Below are 25290 nucleotides of genomic sequence, written 5' to 3'. Positions count from 1 at the left end.
GTTTTGTCTTTCCCATTGTTACTTGCTTTTGCCAGTTTGTACTGAATTACTCACTTTTTGGAATAGCTATGAATGATCAAATGAACATGTAATTCTCATACTAGTAAGGTTTAGGCATGCTTTTTTACTTTCAGATGTAGAGATTCTTTACATTTTTAAGTAATTGCTGTCAAGAGCTTCTTGGAGATAGCAGAAAACTACTGCTTTATATTCTATTCAGTTTTGTGGAAAGCATGTGTTGGAAAAATGTCTTTAGCTGTTGAGATTTCTTAAGAGGTCATATTGTAGCATACATAACTCTAAAAGTCTGCTAATTCTTCTCTGTACTAATGGTAATGACTCTAAAAATGGCTAAATGAATTAACAAATAAGCCAAAAAAAAAACCTTACTAAGACAGTATTTTCAATGACCTTTTGTTTCCTAGCCCCTAAATCTTTTGGTCAATATCTGTAATGAGTAACAAAACTTGCTGACTTGACTTTTTTGCTCAATATCTGTTAAAAGTTTTATTATTCTAAATTAGGGGTGGAATGGAGAGCAGTGGTAATTGAAGGAACACAAATATAATAAACTCTGACAAATAACTCTTACTTTAGGAATCTTTATCTCAGATTCATGGACCTTTTTTGGAGATTAATTTTAGAGGCCATTGTCGGGTCTTAATTAATAAACTGCCTTGACATCTAAGAGATAATTTCTGAGTATATCCTAGCCAGCTCAGTCTTTACAGTCTTATTACAAAATCCAATAATAGTTTGCTCAGGTTGCAACTTCCTTATGGACTGGACACAGAGAATAAAGCACCCAGTAACCTAGAACCAAAGGAACCTTTATTAATTTCACTGTAATTTCTGTGCCCCCCAAAACTTATTTCTCTTTCTACGTAGGTATCAGTCAGAGCCGGATCTCTCATTGGCTGTTGCAGCAGGGATCAGATCTGAGTGAACAGAAGAAAAGAGCATTTTACCGATGGTATCAACTTGAGAAGACAAACCCTGGTAAATAGCATTTTCTTTTATTTATTGCATCTGAAACAAGACAGATATAATGAATTACTTTAATGACTCCATGTGCTAACTTGTTCAGTAAGATAGTTTCATACTTTACTATGGTTGCTTTATGCAGAAAAACACTCTTAACGGCAAAAGCTAAACCCTGATTGTAATAAATTTTATTTTATTGTCTAATATTATCTAGTTGTATTCATTTCTTCCCCTAAGACACCTCTTTGCTTTCAGGTTATATGATATTTCTAGCCATAGTTGGAAAGAACGCCATGAATGTTCAGTGGCTGATTTTGTTTTCTTCAACTACATAACTATGTAAGATTCCGTATCTTTTTTTTTGGCAAATCTTGTTTGAATTAGTAATGTAAATTTAATATTTTTATTTAATTCATGCTGTACCATATCCAATGATCTCTGCTAATGATTTCTTTTTTTCTAATTCTAATGACCTGGGTAATGGATGTGTCTTTGGACTTTAGGATGCAGCTGCCCTGATGACTCCCAGGAGCAGCAGTAGATTGGAAAGCAGAATGAAATCTTAAGAAAACTAAGATGACAAAAAAATGTATGTCTAGAGTTGGAAGAAGTAGGCAAGATCTATTCAAGATACTTTTAACAGGTGATTTTATAAAGTAAAATCTGAAGTTATGGGACTATCTCAATCTATACTTTACGCAGGCAAGTGGCAGTGAGCCTGCCCTCATGTGTAAATTTATGATTGGGTTGTGTATTCTGTAATGCTGCAGCCTTAAAGCCTTTGCACACAGACTGTAGCATTGGCTCTGAGGTAGAAATAAAGAATGTCATAGACATGTATTTTTGTATTTAAGTATGTGATAAGATTTTTTTCCCCAAAGGTCAGTTTCTCAATCCGAATGGTCCAGGCAGGGTGAAACACAAGAGACCATATCAACCTCTACAATAATATTAAAAATCTGTTCTGACCCCCAATTTTTATTTTGAAATGTTTCAGATGTACAGAAAATTCAAAAGACTAACACAGTAGACACCTGTTTACTCTTTCTTAGATATAGTAATTAATAGATAGATATAATAATTACCATTTGGCCAGGTGTGGTGGCTCATGCCTGTAATCCCAACACTTTGGGAGGCTGAAGCGGGCAGGTGGGCAGATCACTTGAGGCCAGGAGTTCAAGACCAGCCTGGCCAACATCGTGAAACCCTGTCTCTACTAAAAATACAAAAATTAGCCAGGTGTGGTGGCGTATGCCTGTAGTCCCAGCTACTTGGGAGGCTGAGGCAGGGAAATTGCTTGAACTCGGGAGGCAGAGGTTGCAGTGAGCGGAGATGGTGCCACTGCACTCCAGCCTGGGTGACAAAGGGAGACCCTGTCTCAAAAAAAAAAAAAAAATATATATAAATATATATATAAAATTATTAACATTTTACATTTGCTTTATTCCTATAAAAGAAATAAATTAAGATTTATGTATGTGTGTATTCAGCATTCATCTCCTAAGAATAAAGATAATCTGTATTACCACAGTCCTCATTATTATACCTATGAAAATTAATAATAATTTCATATTATCATTTTATATCCAGTCTGAGTCACATTTCTCTAGCCATTAGAAGAATGTCTTTTGTAGCTCTTTTTTTAGTATCTCTTTTAGGTTGGAAAATTAGGATGTCTCTTAAATCTAGTAACCCAAACTTTTTTTTTGTTAATGACATGAACTTCTTAAGCCATGTAATTTGACAGAATGTCCCACATGCTGGATTTTTCTGTTTACTTTTATTATCAAATATCTCATTTCTTTATCTTCTATATTTCTGTAAACTGGAAGTTAGAATTAAAATCTGAAGTTAGGATTCATGTTGAATATTTTAGGCAAGATTACTTCATAGATTATTTAGGGAGGCACGTACTAATGGCAGCAATTTATTTTGAAATGCATCAGAAAATAAAATGGATTTATATTTAGGGAAATGGATAGGTATGTGATAAAGTAAAATATGTGGTATGAGTATGGTTTTCACTTAAAAAATTATTTCACTACTGTATGTTTGAAAATTTTTGCAATGAAACACTGGGGAAAAATACTTTGTAGGTAGTGTTTACCTAATATTGCCACATATTAAAAGGCCTGTCAGCATTAGAAGGTTGTAGCACTATTCATATGCCAAGTTTGATGGTTTTGTTAAAATGGTAACCACCAGATCTTTTCTTTGCAGTTTGTGAATAATCTTTAGGGTGACATTTTGCCCCGGATAAATATCCTTTCCTGCAGCAGCTTTCACCAATGGCCTTAGCATTCATTGATGATTCTTGATTGAATCTGTTATTCTAATGGGGATTGCAAAATGGGGTAATCAACTGGTAAGGCCAAATTCCCTCACTGGAGTTTCGGGGTTGGGCTCTAGTCCGGCTCTGAACTAGAAACAGGAGGGAGAACTAAGGTGCAGCTCCAGGGCCACGGTGGCATTGTTGCAGCTGATCTGATAGCCAGTTGTTGGATACTAACTACAGGAGTCCAGCTTTAGCACTGGGCTGATAGTGTTCTTTCAAAACTGGTTTTATTTATTTTTTTATTGTTATTTATTTTAGCTTTTAAAAGTCTTATTTCCTATTTTAGTTTATCTTGAAACCAGAGCTGGGCCCACTCATTATCGGGAAATTAGAGGAAGGTAGAACTAGGGAATTGAAACTAACAGCATTCTTCTGTCTGATCATTAGGAGCTGATTTCTTTAAGGACATAGTGCCTCCTTTTAAGATGTTCCTTTAATTATCTGCATTTAGTTTTTGGTGAGGTTGCATTATTGTCACCTTTTTAAAAGAAATACTTTCTATTTTTTGTTTAAAAACCAAATCCTAACTACTGGTTTTCTTGTCAAGTTTTTCTGTGGGACATAATTTAAAGGCAGCCAGAGATAAGAGGGTAAGTTCATAATTGCCAGTTGGTAGTTGTTGTTGCATTAACAGCAATTGGGTATTAGCAGTTGAAATTTGTTTATCTTTTTCTTTGTATTTTCACCTTTATTATAAAGGCAAATATGGCATAGAATTCTTTCTTGATAAAAATGATTTTGTTTTGTTGACTGTAAAATAACCTTTGATTTTAGCTAAAGAATTTGGAGCTACTATTACGTTTGGTTAAGATGAACTAAAATTATGTTAGCTTATAGGACAGCAGATCCTTTGTTGCAAGTCATTTCAGACCTGATTAGAATCCACCCAAATGTCCCTCAATTGAGAACTGGTTAAATAAATTAATGGCACATCTGAACAATGGAATCTTATGGAGCTATATAACTACTTTTTGAAGGCAGCTTTATATGAATTAAATTTATATGAGGTGATATGGAATTCATAAGTAAAAAAAGGTACATAACAGTATCAAGGGCATATTTATGTAGGGGAACACACACACACATACACATGTATATACTTACCTCAGCATAGAAGATCTTTGAAAAGCTGTGTTAGGAACTGGGAAGAATAGCTCTGTGGAGGGGAACTGAGTGACTGGGAGTACAGGGGTAAGGTGTTAACTACACAGCCTAATGTGTCTTTCTAAATTTTGTACTATGTACTTGTATTGCATATTTGAAAAATAAAGTGTAATAGGAAGGAGGGAGAGACCAAAAGAAATCAATCTGCCTTGTAAGAGAAAGAAAGAAAGAAAGAGAGAGAGAGAGAGAGAGAGAGAGAGAAAGAAGAGAAGAGAAGAGAAGAGAAGGAAAAACTTAGATTTATATAGTCCAGACCTGCTTTTGAGAAGCAAGTAGAAAATAAGTTGTCTGTGATTTTTATCAAGTAATTCTTTTATTTCATAATTTTTTGTCTGTCTAGGAAAGATAGCTCATTAGGGTAAGTGTAAATAATGTGATCCCTTTACATATACTCTGAGAAGAAAATGCAAAATTAAGAAAAGTCACAAAATGAAAAACTACTTTTTCTTTTTTCTTCTGTAAATTTAAGCATTTAGAAAACAAAAATGTTTGTATGTTCTATGACTCTATTCCCGTGCGTTAGAGCATTTCTCTTTGTATACTTTGAGTGAAGTTCTTGTTTTGTTGTTGTTGTTTAGACAGTCTTGCTCTGCCGCCAGGCTGGAGTGCAGTAGCACAGTCTCAGCTCACTGAAACCTCTGCCTTTCGTGTTCAAGCAATTCTCCTGCTTCAGCCTCAGGAGTAGCTGGGATTACAGGCACACACCACCACGCCCAGATAATTTTTGTGTTTTTAGTGGAGATGTGGTTTCACCATGTCGGCCAGACTGGTCTTGAACTCCTGACCTTGTGATCCACCCACCTGGACTTCCCAAAGTGCTGGGATTATAGGCATGAGCCACCGCACCCAGTGGAAGTTCTTTTTTTCAACCTCTTCAGTCTGGATCCAGTTGGATATGGCTTTTGGTTTTTTGTAAGTTTCTCTTTAAGTGGACTCAGCAAGAAAAATAATAGAATGGATATTTAGGTTAATTTTACTGATAACCCAGTTGATATAGTGTAGTTCTCTGATAACAGACTCATTATCAGAATTTACCAGCATAACTGAAAGTCTGCCAAGGCATATTAATAAAATAGGCTGATGTAGACGAATCAGATAGATTTTATCTTGTTTCTTTTGAAAACACTTACAAGAAAATACCTATTTTTTTTTTAAAGTGAGTGCTAAATTCAGCATGGTTGACATCAAAAGTCCCTTTATTTGATCAAATTAAGTTCACAGTCTTTTTCCCTTGTCTAATTTAAACATTACTATACCAGACGGGGTTTGCTGAGTTCCTCTTGGCATGTGGCGCATATTCTGCATGTTTCTAAACAATGAAATAAAATTTGCCAAGAAGGTTATGCAGCAAGTACATGAGATAAATGTCATCAGAAGAAATGTCCAGTCCTTCACTTTCAGAGTGTTAGATCTCAGAGAAACATGTGTGTGACATAGGGGGAGATGTAAAATTTTGGAGAGGCTAGTTCCTATGGATGGCATAGTAATGATGTGCTTATAGTCCCTCACCCAGAGCTAACCCTGATCAGCAAGAACATTATCTATCATATATGTAACGAGAACACTTAACAAAATTTTTAAATCTCTTAACAAATTATGAAAAGAGGTTTTTTGTTTTTTGTTTTTGTTTTTGTTTTCCTCATGGGTTTAGATTTGCTAGGTGACGGTGCAAAGTTTTGTTTTAATGAAAACTTAGATGAGGGGAGAAAACATTTCTGTAAGGAAATAGACAATACACTTTTCCTGTTAGGACCTTAGCTAACCCAGAACTCCTGTATTTTACTTCAGAGGAGTTTAAAGGCTTATATACATTGTTCCTGCATTCTAGTATCTTTTTGTTTTTCTGTTAGAGTCCGTAGTTTTGAACTCATTCTTGGATTTTTTCATTGCTTTTCATCCATTTCAACCAAAACAAGATGAACTAAGGTTTCCAGAACAAATCTGTTCATTAATAAGAGTGTTTCCAGAGTACTTTTTTGTGCTGTTTTTAACTACCGCTACATTGAAAAAGAAAAAGGAGCCAGAAAAAAATCTGAAAAGTAATGTAATAGTATGTTTTAAATTAAGCATTTTGATGAATTTAAGATTATTCATTTTTCACCTTCTGTGTGTAAACTGTCTTGATTTCATTCTTTTTCCCCCCGAGACAGAGTATCGCTCTGTCACCCAGGCTGGAGTGCAGTGGCACGATCTCGGCTCACTGCAACCTCTGTCTCCCGGGTTCAAGTGATTCTCCTGCCTCAGCCTCCTGAGTATCTGGTGTACGCCACCACACCTGGCTAATTTTTGTATTTTTAGTACAGACGGGGTTTCACCATGTTGGTCAGGCTGGTCTTGAATTCCTGACCTCAGGTGATCCACCTGCCTCAACCTCCCAAAGTGCTGGGATTACAGGCATGAGCCACCGCACCCAGCCTTGATTTCTTTCAAAATAACCAGGCCACTACTTACTTTTCTATCTTCTTTTTCTCCTTTTTTCCCTTTTTTCCTGTCCCCTTTTCCTTTTCCTTCCTGCCCAGTTTTATTTCATCTGAATTTCCTTCAGTTCTTGAGATGCTCTTGACAATACAGAATATTATAAAGAAGCATAATATTAACAATAAACCCCAATACCAAGAAAGAACCATTATTATTAGTTGGCTTATTTCCTTCAACCTCTTGGTTAAGATTCTTTCTGTTCTCTGTTCTATTTGTACACATTTATCACTCTGCTTACTGAGGAGCGTGCCGCAATTATGGATGTGGCCTACTACCTGGAATTCAATGACCTATTGCCCACCCTTTATCCTGAAACTCTTTCTTTCTTTACCAGGGTCAGCCCCTAGACAAGAGGTTGTATTCCCTTACTGAGTCTATTTCTACCTCTATCTTGATCAGCCATGATAACCGGTTGGCTGTGTTTTAGTCCTTTTCACCCTTGCTGTAGAATAAAATTTACATAATTTTAATTAGGTAGATTCCAGAGCTCTTGCTGTGCTGTAATCCCTGCTTGTTTTCAGAAAAGTACTAAAGACTGTGAAACCCTCCAGCCCCCAAATTCCTGCTTATGTCTAAACTTAGTTAACTTTCAATTAGGCCCAGACTAAATTCTCAGTTTATTTTGGCAGAGTGAAACCCTTTTAAATTGTTTAAAGAAGAGTTTCGGTTTAGAATTTCATGTTGGGTAGAGCAGAAATGTTTTTAAACCAGGGGTCAGCAAACTCTTCATATAAAGGGCCAGACAGTGAATATTTTAGGTTTTGCAGGTTATATGATCTCTATCACAGCTACTTAGCTCTTCTGTTCCAGTGCATTCATAGCTATAGACAATCTGTAAATGAATGAGCATGAGCATGCTGCAGTAAAACTTTATTTACAAAAATAGGCAGCGAGTATAATTTGCCAACTCTGTTTCAGGGTGGGCTGTAAATCTCTAAAGCATTATATGATGACAAGCTTACTTGTTTGAGCAGAAATGTTAAGTAGTTAAATATTTACTTTCCATCACATGCTATAGGAAATCACATACATACTAAGGGCTGAAACACAAAATGAAAGATATAAAAATACCCTGAGTGATATTCAAACCCATTGGCCATAATACAAAAGACTGACAAATTTGACTATATTACAATTAAGATCACAAAGCACACTATAAAAAATAAATGAATAACCCCCTATAAAAGGAACAACAGATAGGACTTCACAAGAAAAGATATAAATGGTCAATAAACAGGAGAAGATGCTCATTCTTGTAAGTAGTGAAGCCTCTATATTAAAGGGAAATTTTTTGCTGCCAAATTTATACATTTGAATAATTAATAATAGTGTATTGGGGGATAAAGGGAAATAAACAACTGGGGATGATTGTGGTAATTTTTATTAGTTATCTATTCTTATACAATAAATTACCCACAATTTAGTAGCATAACACAATCAGCATTTATTATCTCATAGTTTTCGTAGATCAGGAATCCAGGAGTGGCTTAACTGGTTGTTTCTGGCTCAGAGTTCTGTAGAGGTTGCCGTCCAGCTGTCAGCCTGGGCTGCAGTCATTGAGACTGGATGGTCCACTTGGAAGTTCACTCGTGGACGTGGACAGGTCCTAGGTCCTCACTGCTTGTTGGTCAGAGACATCAGTTCCTCACAACATGGGCCTCACCGTCCACTGCCTGAGCGTCCTCACACATGGCAGGTAGTTTTCCCTTGAGTGAATAAGAGAGAAAGCATCCAAGACAGATGCCACAGTGTCTTCTGTATTCTGATCCTGGAAGTGACATACCATCACTGCCACATGCTGTTGGTCACACAGCCTAATCATGGTGCAGTGTGGGAAGGGACTACACAGAGGTGTGCAGACCAGGAGGCAGGGATCCTTAGGGACGTTGGAGGTTGACGTCTACTTTCATGTGCCGGGACTGAATGTCTGAGGCCTTGTTTCTGTCTGTCACCTGGTTTCTGCGCTTCTCCATGTGGCGTCTGCTGTGGCTGCAGTGTCCAAGATGGCTTTTTCTCTCAAATGCTGGCACCTGGGTGGAGTTGGCACAAGCCCCTGGGGACTGTCAGAGCATCTTTCACTCCACGTGGCCTCTCCACGTGGCTATCCTGGGCTTCCTTACAACATCATAGTCTCAGGTTAGTTAGACTTCTTATATGGCCACTCTGGTTTCCCCCAGAGCCAGCATTTTAGGAGACCTAGGCAGAAATTTCAAAGCATCTTATAACGTAGCCTTGAATTGTTTAGGTTTTCTTGCTCAACAACCTGTCATAGGACTGACCCAGATTCAAGGGCATGATTAACCAGAGGTATGACTTACTGTGAAGAGCCGTCTTTGAAACTTGTCCCAGGAAACCATGATTGTGAGAGATGATGCTGACGTGTTCTAAAAGTAGTAGCAGTGCAAGAAATAAAAATTGATCTGATACTGGAAATATTTTGATAAAATGAACTTGCCTATGAATTAGTTATGTGGTATGTGGGAGAATTAGAGAAGTGAAAGATTAATTTGAGAATTTTGAGCTGAGCAGTTTGAAGAGTGGGTATCTATTTACTGAGATGGGAAAGACTGCAGGACAGTAGGTTTGAAAAGCAAAATCAGTATTGATTAATATTTTGGACATCTGTGTAAGAGAATACGTCTAAAGATGTAGCTATTAAGAAAGGGATCTACAATAGGTCTGTAAGTCTTGAAGTAGAAATGCTATCCATAGTATTATTTGCAAGGTACAATAAAGACAGTATTAATTCTGTTAGAAAGAAAGAAATATTTATTAATATTCATTAACATAAAATTAATATATGCATTAATATTTGCACAAACTACAGGTTCTAATGTGTCTTTCTAGACCTGTATTAAGAGTTTGAATTAAACTACAGGCAGAGAGAACTTGTTGAAGGTTTTTGATTAGAAGACCGATATGATCATAGTTACGTTTTGGGAAGATGAATTTAATAGTGTAAGGAGTGAAAGAAGAGTGGGGTAGCCAGGGACTGAACTCCATGAAAGCATATACCAAGTTACACTGGAAGTCTATGAAATAAGTTCATGGAGGTCAGAGACAATGTTGCTTTCCTGGTTGTATTCTTAGCTTCTAGCCTGGAGCAAGCCACTTGAAAAGGATTTGATAAATGGTAAATGAATAATGAATGCGTCATTGGCAGTTCAAGCTATTTGAGAAAAGAGTAATCTGAATTAGTAAAATGTCTCAATTATAGATCTTTTTCATTGAAATTTTATTATGTTCAAGAGATAACAGAATCTAGTATAGCATCTAGACCTATAGAGACCTGATTTAGTTAGTAGACAAAAAGCACATCAAATATCATCTTATTTTCTTTCATGCTGTATTTCACTCTTTAAAAAAAAGAGTTTACAAGAATTAGGATTATTTTAAGTTTATCTCCTACATGCATAAATTCCTAACCTCATAACTTATTTGAATGGTAATGAAAGATTCTGAACATCTGAGGTATATTGTTCAAAAAGTATAACTATCAAGCAGGAATTTCAAAAGAAATTTTTCAGAGAAAGATACATTGATTAAGTTGTCACTAAGCCAAAGACCATACTTCCCTAGTCCCATAGGAGGTAGATGTCATATTGGTTTAAATTAACTGCAAGATATTTGCTAAAACTGTCTTATTTATTTCAGGCGCTACACTAAGTATGAGACCAGCCCCCATTCCAATAGAGGACCCTGAATGGAGACAAACGCCTCCCCCAGTCTCTGCCACATCTGGTACTTTCCGACTACGACGAGGGAGTCGATTTACTTGGAGAAAGGAGTGCCTGGCTGTTATGGAAAGGTATGTGTCTCCTTTTTCTATGAGAAATCTCGCAAACTTAGGGAAGACATCAACTCTGGATAGATTGGGACAGTTTTCACTTCAAACAAGTAATTGGGTATCTTGGTTCTATCTCTAAAAGTGCATTAGAATATTATAAATGCTGTATTATTGAAATAAGGTGATCTTAGCATTGAGAATTCATAAAGCTGGAGTTAGCATCTATCAATTTATTTTACTTATAATAGTGTCCCTAGTAATTTAAGAAATGTTGGGATAAATATTTTTTGAATTCACATCTTTGTATTATATTTTGGAAAACTCTCTGAAGTCTTCTTTTCATCAAAAATATTGAATAATTGTATAGGAGACTACTGAGATTTAACTTTCTTTAATAAGGAGTATAGTCTAAATAAGCTTTGTCCCAAAGGTTAAAAATACTTATTTTTGACTTTGTTTTAGTAATTTATCCTCTCATTCTACAGTACCTGATCCATAGTAGGTACTCAGTGATTTTTTTTTAACCTAAATTTGACGGTAGCTTCAATTTTCCCATCTGAAATGGTATAAATTAATTATGATTCTGAAATGTTTGGCATACTTAGCATAGATCCTATAGTAGAATTATCTTTTTAGTCATCTACTTGTAAGTGATGTTTACAGAATTTTTTTTCAGTGGAATTTTGTTTATATGCAGTTAGGTAATAATGTTCCAGCTGTACATTTTTCTTATCTGACCTGACTAGTAGAATTGGTATATTGGACAGAGCACTGGACTCAGAGTCGGAAGACTTACACCCAACTAACTTTGTTTAGGTCACAAATTCTCAGCTGTAACTTCATGTCTAAAATGAAGTTTTTTGATAGCCAATATGTCATCTAAGACTTTTGCCATCTCTCATCCTGCTACTTTCTGATTATTTCCCAGCTCATGAACTTCACTACCTGAAAGAGAGGGAGATTTAAAATGCCGAAATTCTGATGTTTTTGTTCATGTGATATGGTTGAAATTAATAGGTTTGCTTAAGGTGAAGGTGAGATCCAGTATCCAAAATGAGATTATAGGTTATCCTTTGATGTTGTCATCTATTCCTTTCCTCGCTCTCTTTATTATAGATAAGAGCAGAAGCCATTTATTGAATAATGAATCCTTATATTCTTGAGTCATTAAAGTGAAAGAATGAGACATTATTGTCCTGGAGACCTGACATTTACAATCTGCTCTATTTTTCTCATCTAGGAATTTTTATTCTTTTTGAAAATTTCTTTAGAACTTGGCACACAGCAGATGAGAATTAAAATAATGTCTAACCTAAATTATTTTCAATATTGTACATTTTCCTTTAGGTATTAGTTTCTACCTGGTGCTAAGTTCTAATTGTGCTAGTGACTTAGCCAGTTAGTTTTTTTCATGAAAATACCAGTATATATTTATCACAAAATGTCAGCATGAGAAAGAATTAAGTAAAAAATTGATGACATTAATATCAATAGGTGATATTCCTAATGTACTTTCAGAGTTGAACCTCAGAGACTTAGGGATTCTTATTTTTCCTAGGCGACAAGAATTAGACACAGAATCACACTGAATTTTAATTAAAAAGATATTGAGCATTTACCCTGTTCTATGACTCCTATTTAGTCTTAATTTATGCTTTTTAACATTAATTTTAATTAACAAATGGCTTTATCTAATCCAGGAGTTGGTTATCTTTGGCTTAATTTTATGTTACCTGGCACAACTAGAAAGAGGATGCAGTTTATGCCAATAGTTGCAAAAGTGCAGAAAGCCTTTCAAAATACTTAATAGTACAGAAGGTCACAGTATGATTTTTGTTCTGTAAAAATGTAACTTTTTGTTTTCCAAAATGAAATGCAAAATTCCTACCCTTAGTATGACACATAAAATTTTTTCTTGACTGAATGGACAAATAAATACATAGTGCATAGACTGTAAAACCAGCAAAGAAAACCTTACTCAGATATTAGTATAAGAGAAAAGTAAGGCTGGACATGGTGGTTCACACCTATAATTTCAGTTTTGGGAGGCCAAGGCGGAAGGATCAGTTGAGGCCAGGGGTTCGAGACCAGCCTGGGCAACATAGCAAAACCCCATCTCTACAAAAAATTCAAAGAATATCTGAGCGTGGTGGCATACACCCACATTCCTAGCTACTCAGGAGGCTGATGTGAGCGGACTGCTTGGGCCCAGGAGTTTGAGGTTACAGTGAGCTATGATTGCACCACTGGACCCCAACCTGGGTGACACAGTAAGATCCTATCTCAAAAATTAAAATGAAATTTTAAAAAAGTAAAAAATTATTCCGTTCTTCATATATCAAGATAAATTTCAAATGAGTCAAAGAAGTGAATCCATATAAATAATAGAAGAAAACATGAATCCATATAAATAGTAGAAGAAAACATGAGTGGTCCCTTCATATCCTGGAAATGGGAAAAATATTTCCTAACTGTGACTCAAAATCTAAAAACAATAAAGGAAAAGATCGATAAATATGATTACGTAAATTAAAAGAAAAACATTGGAGGGAGAAAAAGCTGAGCAAAGTAAAAGACAAATTGGGAAAAAAAATTGCAACTTTTATTATCTCTAATAAAGAGCTCTTAAAAGAGAAAAGACCAACAACTCTATCTTTATTGGGCTAAAGATAGGAGAAAAAAATGCAAATGGTCCTTGAACATATGAAAATATGCTCAATCTAATTGATAGTAAGAGAAATTCAAATTAAAACTACATTGAGATACTATTCTTATCACATTGACAAAAATCCAAAAGTTTGGCAACATTTTCTATTGATTGGGCTGTAGAGAAACAGACACTCTCATACATTACTTGTAGAAATGCAAAATGAAACAACTTAATGGAAGGGAATTCAGCAATATCAAGGAAAATTACCTATGAGTTTACCCTTTGACTTGACCTTCCTACTTCTAGAAAATTATCTTAGGACCAGTGGGTCACACCTGTAAATCCCAACCCTTTGGGAGGGCTGAGGTGGAAGAACCACTTGAGGCCAGGAGTTTGAGACCAGCCTAGGCAACATAGTGAGACCCCATCTCTACAAAAAATACAAAAAAGTGTGGTGGGGCATGCCTGTAGTCCCAGCCATTTGGGAGGCTGAGGCAGGAGGATTGCTTGAGCCCAGGAGTTTGAGGCTGCAGTGAGCTGTGATCACACCACTGCACTCCAGTCTGGGTGACAGAGAAAGACCCTATCTCAAGCAAAAAAAAAAAAAAGAAGAATCTTAAAGATATACTGGCAAAAAAATATGAAAAGATAACAGCACTGTTTTTACTAATTTCAAAATACAGAAGATGACCTAAATGTCTATTTGTAGTGACTAGGTCAGGAAATTATAGCACATCCATATATTGGATGTTGAAGCCCATGTAATGGAGTACTATGCAGATAAAGAACAAAAAACTCTGTATACAGTGATCTCCAGGATACAACATTAAGTTAAAAACAAGGCAGAATCAACTGTATATAATGCAAAGCTATCATTTATGTATTTGCTTATAACTTATTTTAAAATGGAGGAATAAACCATAAAATAAATGGTTATCAATAAAAGAGAAACAACTTGGAAGAGGGAGGGGTAGAAGCTAGATTTCTCGGAAAACACTTTGTTTTGACCTGTAACTAAATTACACAATTATAAAACAAAATTTAAAATCAGGGAAAAAATGGGAGGAAAAGGGTGATCTTTTAAAAATAACTAAAATGAAACCTGTATATCAAAATAGTGACTTAAACACCCAAGAATTCTCAAAATGTATTTATAACACAGTAATTTCACTATATTTCCCAAGTGGGAAACAGGTTAAGAAAAAGAAACACCAAAAAAATCTTACACTGTTTCTCCTGAATTTGGTGTCATAGATACTGCTATTTAGATACTATTTTTATTTATATAGCTAGATAGGTGTAGATATAGATGTAGGTACAGATAAAACAAATAGTCATATTAAAGTTATTAGGAACCAAGATTGTCAGTGCAAAGGAAAAGAGAAATATAAAATCAAAAGATTTAAATAAAACACTGTAGTCTTCTGTGTGTATGTTTGCATAGAGATAGAAATTTATCTTGATTTTAAAAAAAAACAGCCTTAGTGAAATACAATTCATCTATTTAAAGTGTACAATTTAATGCTTTTTAGTATATTCACAGAATTATGCAACCATAACCTCAGTCAATTTTAAAACATGTTTATCAGCCCCCTTCCCTTTTCGAGACAGAATCTTGCTCTGTTGCCCAGGCTGGAGTTCAGTGACATGATCGTGGCTCACTGCAGCATCAACCTCCTGGGCTCAAATCTTTCTCCCACCTCAGCCTCCTGAGTAGCTGGGACTATAGGCACGCACCACCATGCCTGGCTAATTTTTATATTTTTGTAGAGACAGGGTTTTGCCATGTTGCCCAGGCTGGTCTTGAACTCCTGGGCTCAAGAGATCCACCCACCTTGGCCACCTACAGTGCTGGGATTATAGGCATGATCCACCGCTACAGCACCAATTTTAGTAACTATAAGATTGATCAGTGAATTCAGTGTTACTTTCTTGATTCACTTATTAGAAAATCCCCTATTAACCATCTGCCTAATAGTTTTAGAGCATTGATTCTTAAATCTGGATGCATATTAGGATCACCTGAGGAGCTTTAAAAAAAAAAAAAAAAAAAAAAACTATCAGGGGGCTTCACCCCTGACGGACTGAATCTTAATTTCTGGGTGTAGAGCCTAGGCAGAGATATATTTTGAAAAGTTCCCAAGTGATTCTGAAGTGTAGGCAGGACTGAGAATCACTGTTTTGTTATCTATTGATGATTGCTTCCTAGTCATTTTTTCCATAAGGAGTCACAAAATTGTTGTATTGAAATTTGTTTATTTCTTGTACATTAATCAGCTGGAATTCTGTAAAGAACTTTCCCTCATCAACTCTTTGGTTACCCTGAAATGTACTCCCTCACAAATGTGTGGCGGCAGGGAGGGAGCTAACATGTAAGTAATTATGGAACTGAGAACTGAATGCTGTTATGACAAAAGGAGCATGTAGAGAAAAGTGGGAAACTACACCAAAGTGGTAGCATTTTGGCTGCATTCAGATGAGGGATAGGAGTTCACGAGTTAGAGAAAAGGCATTATAATGTTAGGAGCATTCTTACTTTGATTATTCAGAACTTGGTTATATTGTGCATTCTATAATCAAACAAGCACCGTGTTTAATTATACCATAAGCGTTGGCATTCGGGCCTTATGTAGGAGATATATCTGATTAGATAATAGTGGTGGGAGTATGGATAATGGACAAGAAATCAATCAAGTATGTATTTTAACACATACTACATGCGTATAATTGGAGAAATAAATGTAATATATATCTAAGTTATAGTATCTCCCTTCGTAAATCTTAAGGCAGTGATAGCTTACATTTGAATAGGAATTTAATTACTATACAGTTACTGATCTTATTGATAATTATATGAAATTATTTTTATTTAAGTTTCAGAATTCTGTACTGTAGGTATTTTATTTGCAGTTTATATATAAGAGCCTCAGAGAAAGGAAGTGACTAACTCATATGCAAATGGATTAGAGCAGGGGTCCCTAACCCCCTGGGCTGTGGACCTCCACACAGCAGAAGGCAAGTGGCAGCAGAGCAAGCATTACTGCCTGAGCTCCACCTGCTATGAGATAAGCAGTGGCATTAGATTCTCACAGGAGCTCGAACTCTATTCATTTTCATCCCTAAACCACCCTTCCTATCCCGCACCCCATCTGTGGAAAAATTGTCTTCCACGAAACTGGCCCCCGGTGCCAAAAAGGTTGGAGAACACTGGATTAGAGGAGGGATAGATGGAGGCCAGCTTAGGAAGCTATTAGAGTAACCTGTGCATGACTGCTGAGGGCCTAAGCTATATTGTATAAGCAAAAGGATAGCAAATGGATAAAAAGTGATAGATATCAGGAAAAAAACGGAAGAAAAACAGTCTAACCTAGTTACACACTTTGGAATGACAAAACAGGAAGTATTTAAGAGTTTAGCATAGTGATTAGAGAGCATCTGGGAGACAGTATGTGCTATTAGAAAATGCTTTCACTGACCAGGCTCAGTGGCTCACGCCTGTAATCCCAGCACTTTGGGGGGCCGAGGAGGGTGGATCATGAGGTCAGGAGATCGAGACCATCCTGGCTAACGGGGTGTGAAACCCCGTCTCTACTAAAAAATACAAAAAAAATTAGCCAGGCGTGATGACGGGCGCCTGTAGTCCCAGCTACTCTGGAGGCTGAGGCAGGAGAATGACGTGAACCCGGGAGGCGGAGCTTGCGGTGAGCCCAGTTTGAGCCGCTGCACTCCAGCTTGGGCGACAGCGCGAGACTCCATCTCAAAAAAAAAAAAAAAAAAAAGCTTTCACTTTGGGCAAATCATTCAGCATCTCTGGGTCCCAGTTGCCACATTTATGAAGAGTTAAATATCATGATGAAGTAAAAAGATGGACTTCAGAGGCACACAGACTTAGGAATTAGTCACAGCTTCACTTTAATCTGTGGGAATTTCAGCTTTCTGTAAAATGGAGATGGTTATTATGAGAAGAGTTATGAGAATTATTTGAGATAATATGTATAAATCACACAGTAGAATGCCTTTCTCATAACCCTTATTAGACCACTGTTCTTTTTCCATCTAAGCTTCTTCTAGTTTAATGCTTTGACTGTGAAGTCACCTCAAGATTTCTGTGTTAGGAGAGTTCAGTGGCACTAGAAATGGAGATTTGGGAGTCATCAATGTATTAGGTACAGTTAAAGCCATGAGTGTGAATAAACTCTGGTTAAATATATCCACTTATACAGTTCGTGCATTTTTGCAGCAAAATGTGGCTGGAGAAAAACTTAAAACCCTACTGACTGATCTCATTTTAAATTCATGACCATGAACCTCAAGTGGGTCTTTAATTCTGCCAAGCAGAATTAATATTATACCTTTCTGGTTTATTTTTTCCCACTCTCCTATAAGATTATTTCACACTTTCTTCTCTCTCTGCAAACTCCCCATCCTCATTCTCTCATGGTGACCTTGCTCATCGTGAAAGGAAATGAAGAAAATAAAGCAATCAGAGACTGTCCACAAACTACCTACTTGCTACCATGTACACACACACACACACACACACACAATTTTCCTGCCTCTTAACATACCCAGAGCACTTCAATGATATGTATATTTCCTAGTATGTGTCTTGGTGCATCATTCATATATATGTGCGTTTTCTCCTTCTCTGACCTCATTCCACGGTGTATTCCACATATTTGACTTTTAAAGTATTTAATTCCAAAAACATTTATTGTCACAAAGGACAGTATTCTATGATTCCATTTAGATGAAGTATCTGGAATAGGCAAACCTATAGAGACAAAAAGTAGATAAGTGGGTTACCTAGGGCCAGGGGAGGATAGGGGTGTTGGGAGGGGTATGTGATGGCTAAGGGGTGTGTGTTTCTTTTTGGGGTGCTGAAGATTTCTAAAATCAGTTGTGGAGGTGCTTGTACAACTTTATGAATATGCTCAAAACTATTGTATGCCTTAAATAAGTGAAGTTTTTGGTATATGAATTATATCAAGCTGCTTTTTAAAAAACATTTATTCAGTGCACTATTAGAAGCTTCACATATACTTACTATTAGAAGCTTCACATATACTTACCCTCCGTATTTAATTCTTACTGCAGTCCTGGTTTTTCCTTTTTCTAATGAGGCAGTCAAGGCTCAAAGAGGTTGAATAACTAACTTCTTAGGACCACAAAGCTAACAAGTGTCCCAGTCACATGTAGATCTTTTTTTTTTTGGAGACAGTCTCACTCTGTCACCCGGGCTGCAGTGGCCAGATCTCAGCTCACTGCAAGCTCTGCCTCCCGGGTTTACACCATTCTCCTGCCTCAGCCTCCCGAGTAGCTGGGACTACAGGCGCCTGCCACCTCGCCGGGCTAGTTTTTTGTATTTTTTAGTAGAGACGGGGTTTCACCGTGTTAGCCAGGATCTCCTGACCTCGTGATCCGCCCGTCTTGGCCTCCCAAAGTGCTGGGACTACAGGCTTGAGGCGCCCGGCCACATGTAGATCTTTAACCAGTGCTATTCATAGATTTGAGTTCTTCTTATTAACTAAGAAGAATGTTATTTTAATTTGGGTATATACTGATTGTTTTTAATTCGTGGACTTGGGCTTTATTAACTCTAAAGTCTGATGTCCCTAGATTAATATATGTTGCAACCTTCCATTTGTTTAAGAGCATATGGGGATTAGAATGGGGAAAAGATGAAACAAGAATGGCAAAATGGTTGCTAATTGTTGAAGCTGGTATGTAGGGGATTGTGGGTTTATTATATTTTTGTGGGTTTAAAATATTTATAATTAAAAGGATTTTGTTTTTAAAAAGAGGACCTGACTAGATTTTAATGGATAAAATATATAATTGACTAATATTTATTCGTTTTTTAAATAAAGCATTTGCTGTGTGTTAACAGTAACCTAGGCTTACCTTAAGTAGTTTACATATTCTCAAGGGGAAAAAAGTCATCTATAGTGAATGTCTGGAATATCTGCATATGCAGATCATGTGATTCTACATGCTCAAACGTGATTCTACAAACCTAACTGTCCCATTTGTTCATTCATTCAATGAAGTACTTAAGGGCTGTGAGGCAAAGTGCTAGGAATAGAAAGAATAGATACATTTAAGGATGAGAAGAGTGAAAGGAGTAGAGCTGAAGAGAAGGTTTATGTCAGAAGAAGTTTTGGAGGCTTCATGGCCTAGGAGAGTGACTTCTAATATACTCTTTCCTTACTAATCTTTCAGCAATTTGGGCTAGATATTCCTTTATCTTTGGAAACAGGTGTGTCTCTAGAGCATTAGCGTATGTGACTGGGACACAAAAGAGTAAGACCTGGCTATAGCACCTATTCTGGTCACAAGGGAGGAAGGTAAAATAAGCCTCCAAATCTCCTTACAGGTTTTTCAGCCCAACTAAGCAAGAACGAAAGAGAAGCAACAACTTGGAAAAAAGCTTTGACTGGATGCAGGCATAAATGTGAGAATACCTAGTAGTGATAGATAGAAGCAATAGAATATAATGGTTAATAGTACCAGCTTTGGGGCCAAATTTATGTGGAAAGGTTACTTATTGCTATCATTTTTAATCAGAGTGGCTAAATGATAACCCTGTATTTGGGTGTATCCAGGAACATGCAAATTAAATGCTAATGAAGGCAAATGAATACCTCTGTTTGTAATGAAAACTATTGCATGTTTTATTTTTCTTATGGATAAGTATATTTAATATGTTTTTGTTATTAAATTCTGTTCATGTTCATCTTCAGTGAGCAATATGAAACAAAATCATTAGTAAAACCTAGAACCCTCTGAAATTATACGGAAAATATTTTGTTTTTGTTGTTTTAACCTCTGTCAGTCTCCAAAACAACTTTAAAAAATTAATCCAAAATATTCTCCCAGGCAAAGAATCAGCATTAAAAATTTTAGCTTGAGAGTATCTCTTTCCCCCAAATTTAAGCATCTAAAAATCAGGTCTTACAATAAAAGTGTCTTCATGAACAAAAATAGCATCACAACCACAATACTATAACAAATCAAAATTATTATATCATAGTTTTAAATTTGGTGTCACTGCTGTTAACCTGACATGTATATAATCTGAATTAGAGACATGCATCTAGTAACCAAGTGGATTTTATTCAAGGATGCTTTACATACTGGGAGAACTAGCATGGAAGAGACAAATCAGCTTGTAAAACGATTTCTAGAACATTGCTTGAGGTTTCTGTAATTTAATTTTCTTGGTCTTTACTGCATTTTGGAATTCTTCCCAGGACAGTTCATTAGTACATAGACTTTGGTTTCAGTCTCTTTCCTTTCTCCTTTTTACTTTTAATTTTTTCAGTGAAGGTTAAGACTAACAGTTCCAGAAACTAAATTCTATATTTAACTGCAGACTGGGTGTGGTTGGTTCAGACAACTGCAGTGCAACTTGCCTAGTGTTTTGCAAGTCATCAAAACCCTGACCTGCAAAGAACATTTCTTTTCCTAGTCTTCTGACTCTGAACTATGCTGAGCGATGATATGATGATCTGTAGTAATACTTTCGTATGTGTAAAGACAAAAGAGACTCATAGGTTCAAGCTTCAAGTGACTGTGGAAGATCAGTTTCTTCTGTGTTCTTTTATAGCAATCTCTGAATAATATTAACCTGCCCTATTTTCCTAGTGTCATTTCCTGTTATTCTTTTATTACCTTTATTAACCACTGTGAGATTTTAAAAATATTTACCCAGGAAGCTCTCTCCACTTCTTCTCTCGTTTCATGAAGCTGTGCTTTCATTTAATATATTTTTTCTTGTTTGCTTTATATAATTTGAGGCTTTCTTAATTGTCATTTAAAAATGAAGAAATAACTTCTAGTAGGATTTTCCCCATCTTAAAAAAAAACACTCTACCTCTTGAAGAGAATCCTGTTACTTTGCAAAATGCAAAAATAATCATGTTTTTCTTCCTTAGCAGTATCCTCACTTTGTTATGGCATTGTGATAGTGATGCTATTTTGTTTATATCTTTCATTATTCTGTATAATGTACCAATATGTATATCACTTATGCAGAAACCTATGGAGTTAGAGACCCTTCTAATGTCAGTAAGATTACTCCTAGCCAGAAAAATAATTAGAGCAGAAATACTTATAAATCCTTTCTAATATTGCTCTTCTGAGAAATTAAAACCTATCTGGATGTTTCTTTGGACAGCAGCTTGTGTCATGTGAACAGTAAGTGACTTTTGCTCTTGTCGTACAAAAAAATATAAATTGCATCTACTGACCACTGATTCCATGTAAGCAATCCAGGTGTAAACTGAGAGCCTTCCTTTGATTTCATTTACCTATATTTGGTCACCATTACTGCAAAGAATAAGGAAGTGACCCTAAAGATCATCTAGTTCAGTTTGTTGTTTAGATCAAGAACCTGTAATTCAAAGAGACTAATTAACTTGGTTACATTCACACAAGAAATAAGATTAAGTTGCTTATTTTGAGACCTTACAGTTATGGGAACCGTAAAATATGATTTGAAAAATAATTCTACTCGTTGAACTTCTTAGCCCTTTATCTTCCTTAACTTTTATGTGGTGAACATTTACTGACTGTTGCTAAGGTTTAGACTAAGAATTGGGACACAGAGATGAGGAAGACAAAAGTCCTTATTTCATTTAACCCAGATTTCTTCTCTTTGTTTCTTTATTCTTGTTTCTCTTAGGCCCCCTTATTATTATTATTTTTGTTTATTTTCGTTCCTAAACTCCTTTCTGTATCTTCCTCTTCCTCACCTTCTGGTACTTTAGTTTGCCAAAAAGACTTCTGTCCATTTCTTTTTTCTTTTCTTTTACACTTTTTTCTTTTAAGCACACCCTCCAACTCTGTTCTTAGTTTTGTTGATTATAATGTAAAACTGAAGTATGTGCTTTAGTGTATCTTATACTTTCTGAATAAAGTATTAGGTTCTAGTTTTTTTTTTTTTTTTCATGTAAAAAACAAAATTGTTTTCATTTAAAAAGCAAATTTTTTTTTTTATTTTTTTTTTTTGAGACAGAGTTTTGCTCTTACTGCCCAGGCTAGAATGTAATGGCGCGATCTCGGCTCACCGCAACTTCCGCCTCCCAGATTCAAGTGATTCTCCTGCCTCAGCCTCCCAAGTAGCTGGGATTACAGGCATGTGCCACCCCAGGCCCAGCTAATTTTGTATTTTTATTAGAGATGGGGTTTCTCTATGTTGGTCAGGCTGGTTTCGAACTCCCAACCTCAGGTGATCTGCCTGCCTTGGCCTCCCAAACTGCTGAGTTACAGGTGTGAGCCACCACGCCTGGCCGATCAATACCTATTTTTAAAATCAATTTGTAAATGTTATATAATTTCTTAAAAGGTCCTTCAAGTTATTAAAATTATATCACTCTATGCTATGATTGTAAATAATTTCCTGATTTTGTGTAGAGTCTTTGTTTTCTCTGAGATTCTGTGGCTTTGGATAAGAAATTATTTCCCACCCTAGAATTAAATCTTTGGAAAATAACTGATTCTTAGCATAACAACACAAACAGACTAACTTCAGAAAACAAAATCACGTCCATAACTAAGCTCTTGCAGAAGAGCAGTTCTTCAGGACTGTGTTTTAATGCATATTCTCATGAGCTATCTTAATAGTTTGTTTAGCAATTGGCTTGGATTCTGGTTCCCTCATTTTTTATGGTTATGCATTACAGAAATGAAGTATCTTGAGGTTGCTGCAATCTGAAAATCCTAAGAAATTATTGTTCACCTACCTTTTTATCAGTCTAGGTAGTTAGAATTACTTCCTTCTTCCTTATAAATGAGAAAACTAAAAACTCACCTTCCTACTGCTTAGAAGAAATCAGCTTCTCTTATTTTTCAGTTTATCTCTAAAACTTGTTTCAGCGCTTTACAGTTGCAAAAAAACTTACATTTCATTTTCTTCTTTATTATGTTGCTGCTGAATTGAGCGAACTAGGTGAAGATATCTTCTTCATGTGTCATAACAAAGAGCCCATGTGTCTGACCAAGATGGTGGTTATATTTGGATAGGAAATTCAGCGAATGTTTTTCCAGCTTCTTTACATTCACCTCTGATAGCTTTGTAGCAAGTGGCTAAGTCAGTGATGATGAATTTATTAAGTGGAATATCATCGTAAGATGACAGATATGGCCTATGTAAGTTTGAAGAAAAATGCAAATGAAATAATGTTAAGCAAAAGAAGAAACAGTATATTATAATAATGTAAAAAGCCATAAATATCCAAATATAAATAATGAGAGAAATAAATAAATAATTTACCTTAAGTTTTTTTTTTTTTTTTTTTTTTTTCTGATGACATAATGGTTAAAAACACAGACTTTGGAGTTAGAACAACTGGTGCTCCAGGCCCTACCCTCTTACTCACCAGCTATGTGTCCTTATGGAAATTGCTTGTTATAAACGATTTTAATAACCATACCTATCTAATAGGAGTACTTTGGTATGGCTTTAGGAACATACTTTTTCTAATAGTGTTGCTCCTCAACGCTGTACCCCGTGCTGAGGAGTACGGAAAGATTAGCTCCTAGCCCTGGCAGGCTCAGTCCATTGGAGGAGTCAGGTTAAAAATCTCACACAAGAGATGGGTACCAAGTACAATAAGGACACAGGAGAGTGGTGCAAGGAAAGGAAACCTTGAGGTCACAGTGGAGTGGGGTCCTGGAGAGCAGTACAGTTTCAATGGGGTGAGAAGAGGAAGAATGACATGGCCAGCAGTGGGAGCAGCATGTGCAAAGGCACAGAGACTGGAAAAATGAGGTTGCTGAGTGTCTGCTCAGTCGGGTGGGAAATGAGGCTGGGTGAGTAGGTTCTAGTCAGATTGGGAATGACCTTACATTGTGACATTTGCAACATTTGTCTTTCTCAAAGCGTGCTATTTGTATCTATGTGAAGTATGTTCTTTTAATAACCAAAAAACAGTTTTCTTAATCAGTTTTTGGCATTGTTGGTGCCACTTTTCTCCCAGATATAAAACAGAAGTAATAACTCTTTTATGCCAATGATTCAAACTGTTTTGCAGGTGGGGAGTGGATTTTCTGTTAATATTTATAAAACATCCTGGGAATTAAAAAATTGAAACTGTTTTGAAAAATCTTTCTAGCCTTCCTTTTTAAAGACAGAAGCCTAAATAAGATTCCCCTTTCTACGTGATCAAGGAAACATCTTGAAATTCTAATCATTTTCAATTAGAAAGAAGAAAAAAAATCTTTTGATCAATTTTTTTTCCTGATTCATGTTACACAGGTACATTGTTAACAAAAATTAGATAATTCAGTTTTTCTTTAACTGACTTCTATTACAGAGGTACATTGCTAGGATGAAAATTTGGGCAATATCTTTACCAGAATGAATTACTTCACCATCTGCTGAGTAAAGTCTACTTGGTATTTCAGTGGTGCAATTTTTATGCTCCTTTGGGCTAGGGTTTGGTTATACTCGGCTGGTCTGTAGGCAGGCATAGTGCTATGTATGAAGTCTGATATTACAGAGTGTCACTTGAACTTGATCGAATATTTAAGAAGATCCTATAACTTTAACAACATTAGAAAATGTTACCACCCTTTTTCCCCCACTGTACATGTTAGACTCAACGTGGGAGATATGGTAGTGCAGTATTTTCTAATTTTGTTAAAATCCTAAGTCATTCAAATCAGTTTGATGATAAATAATAATAATCAGAAGATTTAAAGTGATCCAATCAAAATGACTCAAAAAAGCAGGAAAATTACTTTTGAATGCCTCAGTGTCGTTTTCCTTAGAACATTATATCATTTTCATCCATTTAAAAAAACATTTTGTGGGAGCAGAGTTGAGTCCTTTAAAATGTGATGTTTGTCCTGGCCTGTAATGAACGAGGATGTAAAACATGCACTCTG

General features: G+C 36.0%; 1 protein-coding gene across 1 annotated transcript in view; it reads left to right on the top strand.

Moving 5' to 3' along the window:
• Positions 1 to 888: 888 nt before the first annotated feature.
• Positions 889 to 25290, top strand: part of LOC105538021 (homeobox-containing protein 1-like) — a gene marked incomplete at its 5' end in the record, with an annotated part of 44400 nt that continues 19998 nt past the window's right edge. Inside the window, 2 exons of the mRNA XM_011977746.1 lie at positions 889 to 999; positions 10616 to 10769. Coding sequence (XP_011833136.1) covers positions 889 to 999; positions 10616 to 10769 — 265 coding nt within the window. The remainder of the gene's footprint in view (positions 1000 to 10615; positions 10770 to 25290) is intronic.

Source organism: Mandrillus leucophaeus, unplaced genomic scaffold (genome assembly GCF_000951045.1).
Source record: "Mandrillus leucophaeus isolate KB7577 unplaced genomic scaffold, Mleu.le_1.0 Scaffold183, whole genome shotgun sequence".
NCBI classification, from domain to species: Eukaryota; Metazoa; Chordata; class Mammalia; order Primates; family Cercopithecidae; genus Mandrillus; species Mandrillus leucophaeus.
The sequence above is the reverse complement of the archived record's forward strand: the minus strand, read 5'-3'. Positions and strand labels throughout refer to the sequence as shown.